Raw genomic sequence first — 13,011 nt, 5'->3', positions numbered from 1 at the left:
AGCTCATGAAGTACGTAGTGGGAGACAGTACTTAATTTACTTGCTTCTCATTTTACCCCACAGATATCCTGTATGGGAACCACAAAAGCAGTTCTAAGTAAGCATGTCCTGGGGTCCTGCTGTTCAGCTCCTGCACTTCAGATTACATGTCTGAAGAAACCGCAAACACAACCAAATGAAACCCGCATCCTTTGGCCAATTCTGACTTAAATTCTTTGGAGGTTTCTAGATCAAGCACATGAGTGAGGGCCACTTAATGACAGTAGATGCCAACGAGTCAAGCAGAAAGGTTTTCAGTGGGGGCGGCTTTGTGTCTGCCCTTTTTCCCAGTGCCAAGTTTTCATAAAAGTTCCTCAGAGTTCTGGTCTCCAAGTTGAGAGGTCCCAGACTGGTATTACAGAAGCCAGGACTGGGATGTTGTCGTCTGTCGGTGGGACTATGAGCTCTGGCTTCAGCTATGCCTCCTAAGACTAACATAGCCTGGGTAGCTTATGGCATATATAAATACTAGCAATGTGTACAGATAAACTTTTGCACGGGGTGGAGGAGTGGGTGTACTTGGCTAGCCCTTGTATTAGGGTGCAAAATGTACTTTTTAACCCCTGTTTTGGTAGGGAGGTTGTCTGGGTGAGGGGCTAAGTCAAGGAACAAAACCAAGACTATTAGTGAGTTAGCTCTTCTCTATCTAGGAGGGTCCCTGAAGTCTCCATTAGAGGTTTCAAAGGCCATTCACTGATGTGTGTGTGTGTGTGTATGTATGTGTGCGTTTGCATGTGTGTGCATGTTGAGAGGACAACTTTCAGGAGTCTCTCCTTTCACAAGGTGGCTTCTGGAGATCGAACTTTCACTGTCGTGCGCAGTAACCATCCCCTGGTCCTCCATTAGAGATCTTAAGCTGGTGACTGTACTTCCTGCTGTGAAAAATAACAGCAAAGGGCTCTGCACCTGACTCTCAATACCTCACCCTCTTACTTGCCTAGTGAGGGCTCCCAGATAGGGGCTCTGTCCACAGGGGAGGCTGGGCTAGTATCCTGCTTCATCTTAACTGAGGCCTGTTCCTTTCCCTCTAGCCTCACTGATCATCACGTCTAATCCTGGAGCCAAGGAGCTGTGTTTCCCCATACACAGGACAACAAAGTTCTTAAGAGACCAGGTATTCTTGTACCTTATGGGACACACTACCCACAGCAGCCTAGTTCTTTAAGGAACTCTAGGTCCTAGTAAGATATGCAGTATGGGTTTAAAGAAGTGCCTTAAGGGAGAAGCTTTGGGCTGGTTCTGGAGGGAGGTTATACTAAGTCCTTCCCATGGCACAATTTAATCTGTGTTCTGTGAGTGGAGATGGGTCAGGTCAGCTCCCAAGAGTGTTGCCCAGCAGGAATCAGGTACCCAGAAGGACTGTAGATCCCTGGTATACACAATACATTCATAAAATGCCCAGGTAGCCAGACATCCAAGCACTAATGAAATCCTTAATATAAATCTGAATTTTGAACTTCCTTTTTAAATCCAGGATCAAGACCACAGACAATTTATTATGTGAAACATGGGTGAAGATGACCAAGGGAAGTTATGGCTATGAGTGACATGGAATTAGATGAAGAGGCTCAAGTTTGCTGAAGAGAGTTTAAATTTGGCTTTTGCTCTCGGAACGTTAAAATAATCATAAGAAGCACTTATGCCTTACAGAGCAAATAATCCACAGTGTCAATTTCATTTTGCAAACAGTATCACAACAGCAGTCAACAAAAGCCTGAACACCCGAGAGTTAACATACAGGTTCAGTAAGATATAACAAGGGATTGCGCATGCTGGTGGTTAAGTTGGGTCCGCAGCGGACCCTGTGACCTACTTGGAAGTTTAGGTGGAAGCTGGGTGAGGAGCTCTCCACATGAGACAACACGGGAGACGACAGGAAGAGCAGACTCTGCTGGGTGTCTACAATGCTCATTGCAGTAAGGCTTTCAAAATACAGGAGGTTTTATAGCATTTGTATTTTTAAGGATTTAGGGCAAATACATTTTTTTCTACTTGATAAAAAGAAAATTAGTACTTAAAAGGTTCAAAAAATATATTGATTGCATGTTTCTCTTACATAAATAAATTATATTGATCTTTAGGATTTAACAGCTGAGAGACCTTTCTGCCTCCGCCGGAGCAGAACTGAACAGGATGTTAGTTCAACAGTGAGCAGCATTTCTAAGAAATCTGTTACCAGCATCACAGACCTTCTACACTACAAGGAGGTTATTAAATAGCATTTATTCAGTTCTTGGATTCTTCTTTCTTATAGATCGTTATAGAATTTCTAGTTTATATCTATGATTCATAAAACTGGGACTCTCTGTTTTGAAAATACACCTGATTGTTTCTTTTTTTCCGGTCACAATTTAACAGACTTCTTTGAGATGCTCATTTTAACATTTACATAATTTATAACCCAAACGTATAAAAGACAATGACAAAAATCATCATAAATAAATAATGCAAACTGAAACAGCCAAACTTTCTGACCTTCTGATAAGTTAGCAAAACTGTAACAGAAACAGTAAAAAAACACAGTTAATTGTAACACCGAAGTGAACCTGGTACTCGGGACACCCGCCACTTGTCCAGCCCCTGAGCCTGTGCTCTAGAGAACTAGGTTTGGCTGGTTCAAGTCTCAGCAGGGGCTGTCCTTGGAGGGGACCATCAGGAGGAGCATGATGTAAGGAAGGGCGAGGGGAAAGAAAACGGAACGGAAGCGCCGCTGAGTGCGTTTCTCCCTGCTCAATTCTTCAACGCGGAGCTGGAGAGTGTATGCTGCTGACTTAACAGAACCTTGTCTGACTGACAATCTGGAATTTGGGCCCAATACTAAGATACAGTTTGAGTAGAGAGAAAATGGGAGGGACAAAACTTCACAGTTGCAATGTAAAAGGTGGTGTGCGTGTTTTGACACGCTACGCTAATGACAGACTCTAGCAAGTGCTGAGCGATTACCTTACTAGGCTCCAAAAAGCCTTGCTCTGGGTGAAAGAACACAAAAATCCCGCAGGTTTCTTAAAAGTGGAAACGGGTGGCAGCAGTTCCCTTGGGATAAACGCCAGCAGCATCTGTGGACCCTTAGCAGCGCCCTCGCAGTTGCTGCAGTAACTCAAGGTGCTGAAGTGTCTCAGATAGCAGGGATGATAGGGATACTGCCTAGCTGGCCATTATTTCTTCTTGCTGAAGAGGAGGAAAACCTTGAGGGGGAAACTGTATTACTATCTGGAAGGTTCCTGTTTTAAAGAAGCCATCAGTATATGCATTTTGAACCATTAGTTTATATGCTGTAGACTACACTACTCAGTAACCATGATAACAGGACACCTGAACTACAAAAGTATGCACTGGCACTTCCTATCATGTGCCTTTTGGTTTCCTCAATACGATCTTTTTATTCAGTTGCTCACAAAAGAACGAGCTTGCACTTACGTTCATCTTTGCTCTTTGGCCCCACAATGAATCCCTAGACAGCTTTCTTCTGCCATTTTCTTCCTCAGATGAGTGGGACTTGAAAGAGAAGGGGAAGGTGGTATGTCACCAAGCACTGTATCAACTGTGATTGCTGGAATGAACCGGATAAAAGAAAGGATTCTGTGCCGCCTAGACTAGGCAGGTGACACTTATCTAACAAAGTGGCAAGACCCTGCAGCTATTAACATGTCACCAGAGTTCCCAGACAGGAAATTAGGTAGGTAATGTTACTGATGGAAACACAGGTTCTTGTGAAGGTGGAGTGAGGGAGGTAACAAACCTTTATGGGATAAGAAACTTACAAGTCACAGTCATTTTTAAATGGAAAAGGTCTAATTGGTATCATCATTGGAGTCTTTGAGCCCCTCCTCCCTGGCCTGTGCCCCATGTTCTCTCTCTGGGGACACAGTGGCACTGGACTCGGTGCAGTTCTGATCACTGCCTGGCTCCTTCTCACACACAGACGCAGGCTCTTGGGTGGGGCTGTCCCCCTTTGTTTTCTTCTTTTTCCTCCTCTGGGTCTCAAGACCGACCATCTCTGAGTGTCTGGCCTGCTGCATGGCTGGCAGAGCCATGCCCATGCCAGGGGAAAGAAACATGGAAGGGTAGATGAGTCCAGGAGACACTCCTGGGATGAGAAATGGGTTGAAAGCCACAGGACTACTAGTAGTTATTGTGGGTTCTGACTGATCAGAAAACGGACTAGGGCCAGGCTTATCGTCTACCAGAGCGTCTGTGTTTACATCATGGCCACTCAGCTTGTCCTCTGTAGATTTTTCAGTGGCTGAGGTACCACTTTTTGTGCTTGCAAGAGACGCTGATGCAGTGGTCGTGCAGGTGGTTGCCATGGGTGTGTTGAGGAGTCCGCCAACTCCAAACATCTGGGGTACCGCGGCCATGCCTGGCAGCATCATGGGCAGCATGCTCAGGGTGTTCTTAACCTCTTCACCAGTGGGCATGGTGGCAAAACCAGCTGGGAAGCCCACCAGCCCAGTGAGAGGAATGCCTGGAATATTTCTCACATTCTGCAATCCTACCAGGTCCATTCCCGCAATCAGCCCATTCATGAACAGTGGTCCCATTCCAGAAGGAGAGTCCGCTACAATGGCTGGAGCTTTTAGGAGTTCATTTCGAGGCCGCCTCCCCCTCCTGCGGGGACCTGCATCTCGAATCACAGGCTCAGCAAGGGTGTGATTGAATTTGCTTTCTGGGAGAAACCCCTGAAAAAGGACAAAGAAACATTGGATGCTGAAGTCACCAGATGGCAAAGGGTGGCTGCAGCTGTGTCCTGGCATAGCTTATCCCCCATTCCACACAGGGCTCGAGAGTGAGAGTATCTCCTGTGTCCTGGCCTAGAGGCGTTTGCCTCTTGGAAGCCAAAAGCATTTAGTGGCAAGGGAGCAACCAGATGCCTGTTCCCATCAAACAGTGCTTCCAATACTGACTGGGAAGAGCAGTTTCCACTGTATGAGAAACTGGCAGAGATGGGCAGGGGGGACTAGCACTGACGGTGCCTCAGGTCTTGATTCTTACGGCTACAATCCCTCCATGGAGCATTCCAGCCTTCTTTCTCACAAGATTGTACGGAAGCAGCAGAGCAGTGTGTGCTGGATGGGTTTGGGAGTCAGATGCACTCGAGTTTAAAGGCGGACTGAGCAACAGTACAGCTGTTGGTGAGGCTCAGAATAGGTCAGCTTTGGTTAAAAAAAAAAAAAAAAAAAAAAAAGATAGTGACACGTTTGTGTCACTGAAAGCGAAGTGTATATAATGCTGCCCAGCCATAGAAGGGGTCCTTACTAGGGACATGACATGCTAATGATGTATGCATCCTATAAAAAACTAAACCACTCAACAGAGCTCTCCTTGCAGGGTAGTTATGGGTGTTGGTGACACTAGTTTCTGGCTTTCAGTGAGCTATAAGAACAGGCATGCTAGGCTCCAGGAGAAGCTCATAGGATGCATATTTCCCCACAGGGAGTAGTCAGCTCTGAAGAAGCTGTTCAGGAATGAGTGGTGACAGGAAGAGAGCAATGGAAGCGTCATGTCAGTAGCTAACCCAAGGGCTCCATCACCTCCTCTCAACTCAGTCAATCGGTATGAGTGTCACGTCACAGAAAACTAACAATTCACGGACACATGACTCTAGTGTTTGAGTCCCCAGAGAGCTATTTTTGAAGTGCTATGCTTATCTTTCACTTTCCCAAAAAATATTCTAGAAAAAAACAAAACAAAACAAAAAACAGAGTTATCATGGACAAAAAACTTTATTATGCCAATGCTGAGAGAACATTTTTGTTTTGTTTTTTGAGAAAGGGTTTCTCTGTATAGTCCTAGCTGTCCTGGAACTCAAAAATCCACCTGCCTCTGGCTGAGAGAACTTTTCGAAAAGCCTTAGTTCAGTATCACTGATCTAGAAGGAACCTCTTCAACAGTTACACCAGTTCTTCCCTTTAAAAACTGAGAGGCAAGGACCACTGTGGGCCGAGCAAGCGGGTAGGGACTGAGCAGGAGAGCACCCAGGTTCTTCGACATCACATCATGCCATGTGCCTCTACTCCCAACAGGACCACCCACTAGCAGTGTGCCAGGACGCTTTCTTCTGGAGTGTGATGGGCAAGGGCTCATTCTGATTTTGAGGTAGTCACTAGAAGTAAACTCCTGGCTGCTTACTTCTAGAGAGACAGTAAGACCTGAAGGACAGGATCCAGCTTAAAAATGATTTTCTACCACTCCGTCTTAAGCTCACTGACACAAACCACCTTGCTCTGGGTCCCTTGCTTGTCAATCACCTTACTTGGTGAGCACACTACATCTCCCAGCTTCTCTGCTGCACACCCACAGCAGAGAGCCAGGGGAAGGTGCTGGGGAGGCTTCTTCTCTTGCACCACACGTGCTCTATCTAGTTCCTCCCATCACTGGCCACTGGGAAGGGCACAGTCCACCTCCAAAGTCTTTTTGCTAAGAGGAAAACAGGCCTGGCACTTGGTATTTCCTCAGGCTCCAGGCTGTGTAAGAGCATCCTCTCCTTGCCCTTGCCAAGAGTTGTAGACAGAGCGAGTGCACACACAGGGTCCTTTGAGAAATGAGACCTCGATGGAGAGTTGGACCTCTCTTCTTTTCTCCTCAGATGAAGAGAACGATCTGTGTACAGTGTAGAAAGCACTGACTGAGAGAGCAAGTCAGCCCTCAACACTTCCTGTGGAGGAGGGCTAGCTACTTCAGCCACCCAGATGCTGCCCACCACAGACAGGTGCCCCTCCCAGCAGCTCTGCGACCACACACAGCAGCCAAATTGGGCTTTGGCAGCTCTCCATCCTGATAATTATACCCTGGGGAGCAAACCTGCTCCCTCTTCCAGAGGAGGCCTAGACAGAGTGCATGGAGAGCAAGAAGAGTGCTGTGCTCAAGCAGCAGCACAGGGATGCCAGATGACTGCGTGACATTTTAACCCACTAACAGCCTCATCCATATATGATGGCATTTGTTCTAACCCTCAATCTCTTGGGGAGAACCAACAGGATAGTGACTGAGTCATTCTTGTTACTGTTACAAAGGCTTATCCAACAACTGGGTGAAAAGAGACCAGGTAACTCAATGTTTAGAAATCCCCAAGGCAAAACGAAACAAAGTCAAGACACTACCAGGTCTACAGGCATCTTTGGAATCACTGGTAAGATCTGAGTATGACTTTGCTGAGTCTGTCAGTGCTTACAAGTGCAACAGTGGTGGTATCTAGGTAGTTACAGCATAGCTGCAGTAAATAAATGAAGATCTCTCTCTATACTAAATACACGTGTACTGATACAACTTATAAACAAAGTAAGTCTCAAAGCCTCTGGTGCTATGGACCTTACCCAGATAACCCTCAGCATATATAGCTGGATTCTGAACTTGAACCAAGCTCCTTGTGCGTTTCAATCTATTTCTAGAAGGGGAGGGGTTTCTGCCTTGGACTTTGTATAATAAAATCCCACCCCCAAAGCTGGGGGCAGGGAGGGCTTTATGACAATGAGATCAAACCCAACTCCTTACGAGTGGGTTTGAGCCCTCGTAAGAGATCCCAGAGAGCTCATCTGTCACACCCCATGTGACCCCATGTGAGGATGCAGCAAGATGGGTATGAATACTGGACCCTCACTAGATGTTCAACCTTCAATTTCTCAGCCTTGGGAATCATGAGAAATAAGTTTCTGCTGTTTATAAGCTTTCTGGTACACCCACTTGAATGGTTTAAGAGTTCCTTTGGGAGAGAAGAGGCAGTATATCCTGGCAGAGCTGTGGAGAACCACTGCCCACCTACGTGTTGGGAAGACTGAGCGGCTCTGAGGGCCAGGCAGACAAAAGCTTCCTGTTCTTGCCTCAGTGTAGAAAAGGAACCTCAGAGACAGGGAATGTGATTTCATAAAGGAAGGAGATGTGCCATAGGGATGAGGTTGCTGGCAAAGGGTCAATGCTCATTAGAACATTAATTCCCAGGGACTATGAAGGAAACTGTTGGGCATGTAGAAAGAAACAAGGTCAACGGCATGTCTGTAAACCAACAACTCCAGGAATACAACAGGACAGGAACTGGAGGTCTTTCCCTGAAGACACTACACACTGAGGCTCAGGGGAAGACTGGACAAGTGTAGGTAGGATGGAAACAGACGCTGTGTCAGCTGATAACACACGGGTTAAGAACAGCCTTTCCAAGAGGAAGAGGTAAGGTAGAGAGGATGACCTTTCACCATGACAGGTTTAAGATGCACCGAGATAAGATGTCCATGATACGCAGTGGGCCCACTGGCCAATGTTTTTTAAGGGAAATGTCACTGCCGCCCCCTAGAGGTTAGAACACTTCTATTCTAAACTTGCATCCATCTGTAAACTATAATTAACTTAGCTTCGTTAGACTCCAAGTATTCTGCGGATGTCTTTGAAGCTGGTTCCAGTCTTATGATTCTATAATAGGAACAGGGCAATGCTTAGAGTCAGCTGTTTTTCATTGCTAGTGCAGAAGCACTAGGAAGAAATGTCTTACTTAAATGGTCATTAAAAACTTAGGTAAGACATGAAAGTTTCCCTGATGGCATCTATTAAACTGCAAACAGCAGACTGCTGTCCAGAGCTAAGGGTTTATCCTGTGTGACTGTACAAATGGTTTAACACACTGTTTAGGAGGTGAAGATGGAAACATAACCTCAGGAGACACACAGCTGCTCGACAAGGGCCGTGGCACTTACTGTGGTTTACTGTGCGCTGGCCTCTTGTCCTCTGGGAAAATGCCATCCAGCTACCCACTGTTCAGCAGGGCTCTCTCCCAAGTGTGCAAGGCATGGCACAATCAAGATGGTCCCCATGTTCCCACACCCACGGCCCTCTTCCTACCCTGAGTCCTGGCTCCTTGGGGACAGCAGGAACCCTCTCTTCTCCACTTAGAGAGCTGATGTCTAATTTTCCAGGTTCTTTGCAGCGTGGTCTTCTCTGCTTGGGTTTGTCTGAAAAACTCTAGGTTAATGGAGAAAAATGTCACACAGCATTCTGCCATAGTCTGATACCACAGAGCTCTTCAGTTGGTTTTATTCATTTTTTCCTAATGGTACTTTACACAGAACTCTACTATCAACCTCACTTAACCTCTCCTTGAGGTATCAGAACTCCTACAGCAGGCTGGAAAACAAGCTGTGTAGGCCCCATGCCCTTGGTTGGGGCCTTGAGCTGACTTACCAGTTTCCCAGGGCATCCAGCTAGCTGGCTCTGTGGGTCTTGTGTGAGTGTGCAGCTGTGATCTGTGCTCCTGTACGCTCTCTATCTATGTGTCTTATGAGTGCGATGGGGAGGGAGTGAGTACAGAGCAAGTAAGAAAGGAAGAACCAAGACAACGCCAGTGCTCAGGCGCTGTCCCAGGTCCTCACTTGGAGAACACAGAGCGAAGGCATCAGGTGACCTGAATGAGAATCCCAGCAGAGTGACAGAGCTCCTACAGAAGTACCAAAAAGTAGCCAGGGAGAATTTTCATCAAGTCGTAAAACTTATACAACCTAAAGATTTCTTTGTGGACTTATGATGCTATGTGGTCATTTCTGGGGAGATATTGGGGAAGGGGTGAACTTAGGTCTGTTCTTTTAACTTTTGCATGTCTAGTTTTTGGTATGCTCTTGCAATTTCGATTATTGGAGAATTTAGTCAGGATTTAAATGTTAAAAACAAAAAATATTCCTTAGTATGATGCTCTCAGTCAATATAAATTTCTTCCAAATAGCTTCTACCTTCTAGTTTCTCTCAACTGTCCCAAGTTAGCAATGAGCTAACAGTGGTCTAGGGTAGCAACAGCCAATACTTACTGTCCCAAAGCCAGGAACATCCAAAGAGTAGTCAGCCTGCTGCCGCAGCCAGTCAAGTAGGCTCTTGCTGGGAACAGCTTTCTCAGCCTGGCTGCTGGCTGCTGCTGTTGGCTCAGGAGCTGAGGAAGCAGCTCCTGGCACTTCAGGGTGTGTGGTGCTCAGGGTAGTCTGTCCTGCATCTTCATGGACTTCCTGGATTAAGACAAAATGAGTAATAATGATGGCAGGATGAAGTGAGTCCCTGAAACACCCATCTCTACATTGCTCACACCAGTCACAGGTCTACGGGAGAACTTGGGGTATCTGACTTTTCCAGCTGCTCCCACCCCATCTTCACCACTGAGTGCTTGGATTTCATCCATACCACTGACTCCTCACTGCTCTTATATATTCTAGGTGCTCACCTTGGACCTATCTACTCAGCAGGCCTGACCTCACCCTAATTTCCATTCCTTTATCACCATCTCTCACTGTCCTATGCACTTTCTCCTCTGTCCTAGGCACCTCCTCCTCTGTCCTAGGCATTTCCTCCTCTGACCTAGGCACCTCCTCCTCTGTCCTAGGCACCTCCTCCTCTGACCTAGGCACCTCCTCCTCTGACCTAGGCACCTCCTCCTCTGACCTAGGCACCTCCTCCTCTGACCTAGGCACCTCCTCCTCTGACCTAGGCACCTCCTCCTCTGACCTAGGCACCTCCTCCTCTGACCTAGGCACCTCCTCCTCTGACCTAGGCACCTCCTCCTCTGACCTAGGCACCTCCTCCTCTGACCTAGGCACCTCCTCCTCTGACCTAGGCACCTCCTCCTCTGACCTAGGCACCTCCTCCTCTGACCTAGGCACCTCCTCCTCTGACCTAGGCACCTCCTCCTCTGACCTAGGCACCTCCTCCTCTGACCTAGGCACCTCCTCCTCTGACCTAGGCACCTCCTCCTCTGACCTAAGCACCTCCTCCTCTGACCTAGGCACTGCATTCTCTGTCCAGCATTCTGTTCAGATTTTTCACATCCCAGAAAATTCCATGCTGGGGTTTACTCACCTGTTCCTCCTCTGTGGCTTGACTGTGTCTCACTCAGCTCAGAATCACTAACCAAACAATCCTACAATAGTGCTAACAGTGCTTGCATCAACAAGTTTAAAAATTATCCAGAGGAGAAGAAAAAAATTATTTTTTTCCTACTGGTCACTCTGCTGGAATACTATGAGCACCAGAGGAAAATCACTGCTTGGTATTTCTACAGAAGCCTTTAACAGTAAAGAGAGCTCACTGTCAGCACTTAGGTAGCTGGGGAGGTGGTTCAGAAAGTACAGAGCTCAGCCTGAACACACGAAGACCAGAGTATAGTCTCAAGAAACCATGCTTTTTAAAAATGGGGAAAAGTCAGATGGGACAGGGAAGCTGGCTCAGCGGTTAAGAGCACTGGGTATTTTTCTAGAACCTACGTGATGGCCCATAATTATCTGTAACTTCAGTTCCAGGGGATCTGATACCTTCTTCTGGACTCTGTGGGCCAGGCAAACATGTGGTACATATGTACACATTTAGGCAACATTCATATAGATAAAACAAGAATTAGTAAATCTAAACTCCCTCACCAAACCCAAACTTAAAACAAACCCAACCCTAGGTGGCAGCACATGCGTGTGACGCGGGAGCTGGGAAGGGAGAACTGATGATCTCTCAGCTCACGGCCCAGCCTCCAGGCCAGGAGAGATCCATCTCAACAACCCAAAAGGTGGATGCTACCTGAAGAATGATATCACACATGCACACGCATACACACTTCTACCCCAGATCAATGAAATCAGAACTGGTAGATTTGAGGGTCCCATTGATCCCAGTGACTAAGGGTGGAAGTTCAAGTGACCCTACAAATTTGAGACTAGCCTGAGCAATACTGAGATAACACTACCCTTACTCACCTTTAAAAAAAAGGTTAGGATGTAAATAAAATGTCACTATTAAAATGAAAACATAAGACTAAACAAACAGTAAAATTACTCTATAGAATTAGACAGGGGATAAAAATGCCTCTTCCACCTCTCAAGTTATATACAAAACCTGAGAGGAAGACTCAGACAAACAACACAAGCCATCAGGCACTAAACAAAGTCTAAAGAAGATTTTTCTCAACCTCCTCCATGCTTCACGAGGACCTGCATTGAGTTTAGAATGCTGTTTCTGTGCAGTCTGCAGGGATCCTCACAGCAGATGTCTTAGGTGCTTTAGGATCAGAATAAAGCTTGTTGGTGTGCCACACATCAGTGCCAGATCAAAGCCAAAATCAACCTTCCACCTTCTAGGTCTCAACTCCTGGAGAGCCTTACCATGTCTGAGTAATGTTGCTTGCCACCTGGCCTTGCTTATTCAACTGCCAGTGGCTCTCTTTTGAAGCACTGGAGGATTTGGGTTGCTTCTATTTGAAATAAGACCCTTTGGTTTATTTCTCCAGGCTGTATGCATTAAGGGTCACCAATGGGTTACTATCATCTATTCTAGAAAAGATGAGGACATTTCATGATGACAGAAAACATGAACAACTTAAAACAGGTGTAAAAGATCCATAAATGAAATACATGATGTCTGAGAAATTAATTTCTCAATGTAGAATGTTTTTTTTTTACCTCATATACTCACCAAGATTCCAGCCTGAAGTGTTTGCTCCTTCAGGAAGATGAGGTCCATCCCTCCTTCAATATGTTTTCGCCTTCCTCTCCGCCTTCTCATGGCAGCATCATCCCTCCTGAGGCTTCCGTTGACAATCTGCCCAGTCACTGGGTGGATTAGACCAGCTTGCAGAATTCCAGACAAGTCCATACCGAGAGCTCCTTGAAGTGAACTGATAGCACCAATCTTAGGGGTGCTGGCACCCACTGGGAAAGGAGATGTGGCTCCTGGAGACCCCTCTGAGGAGCAGGAGAGGTCTATAGCTGACTCTCCATGCCAGCCATTGAGGACAATGGGTGGACGCCCATGGGTGGCAGAGTATTCTTCTAGGCTCCGAGCTTTGGCATCCCTTTCCACCTCAAACTCATAGGGACGTCTGTGCTTTTGTTCATCTTTTGTGAAGACTGGGGCTAAGAAGCTCTCCTGTGAACACACATGGCAAGAAGTTTGAATGTAACCTCTGTGGCCAAACACCAGCTCCTTCTCTAAGCCTCATTTCCTCAGGCCTTGTATTATTTTCTGCTA

At 46.5% G+C, this 13,011-nt stretch overlaps 1 protein-coding gene across 9 annotated transcripts in view; it reads right to left on the bottom strand.

Moving 5' to 3' along the window:
• Positions 1-1,977: 1,977 nt before the first annotated feature.
• Chd6 (chromodomain helicase DNA binding protein 6) overlaps positions 1,978-13,011 on the bottom strand; it is a 162,763-nt gene continuing 151,729 nt past the window's right edge. For 8 of the 9 annotated variants that reach the window (XM_085832597.1, XM_085832599.1, XM_085832592.1 and 5 more), the window contains 4 exons: positions 12,457-12,909; positions 9,822-10,013; positions 8,866-8,985; positions 1,978-4,718 (listed from right to left, as the gene is read on the bottom strand). In XM_085832597.1, the coding sequence (XP_085688723.1) occupies positions 3,831-4,718; positions 8,866-8,985; positions 9,822-10,013; positions 12,457-12,909 (1,653 nt within the window). In that variant the 3' untranslated portion in view covers positions 1,978-3,830. The remainder of the gene's footprint in view (positions 4,719-8,865; positions 8,986-9,821; positions 10,014-12,456; positions 12,910-13,011) is intronic. The other variant, XM_085832616.1, reaches the window with a different exon arrangement.

Source organism: Mus caroli, unplaced genomic scaffold (assembly GCF_978045245.1).
Source record: "Mus caroli unplaced genomic scaffold, Mus_caroli_1 scaffold_2, whole genome shotgun sequence".
In the NCBI taxonomy this organism is placed as follows: Eukaryota; Metazoa; Chordata; class Mammalia; order Rodentia; family Muridae; genus Mus; species Mus caroli.
The sequence above is the reverse complement of the archived record's forward strand: the minus strand, read 5'-3'. Positions and strand labels throughout refer to the sequence as shown.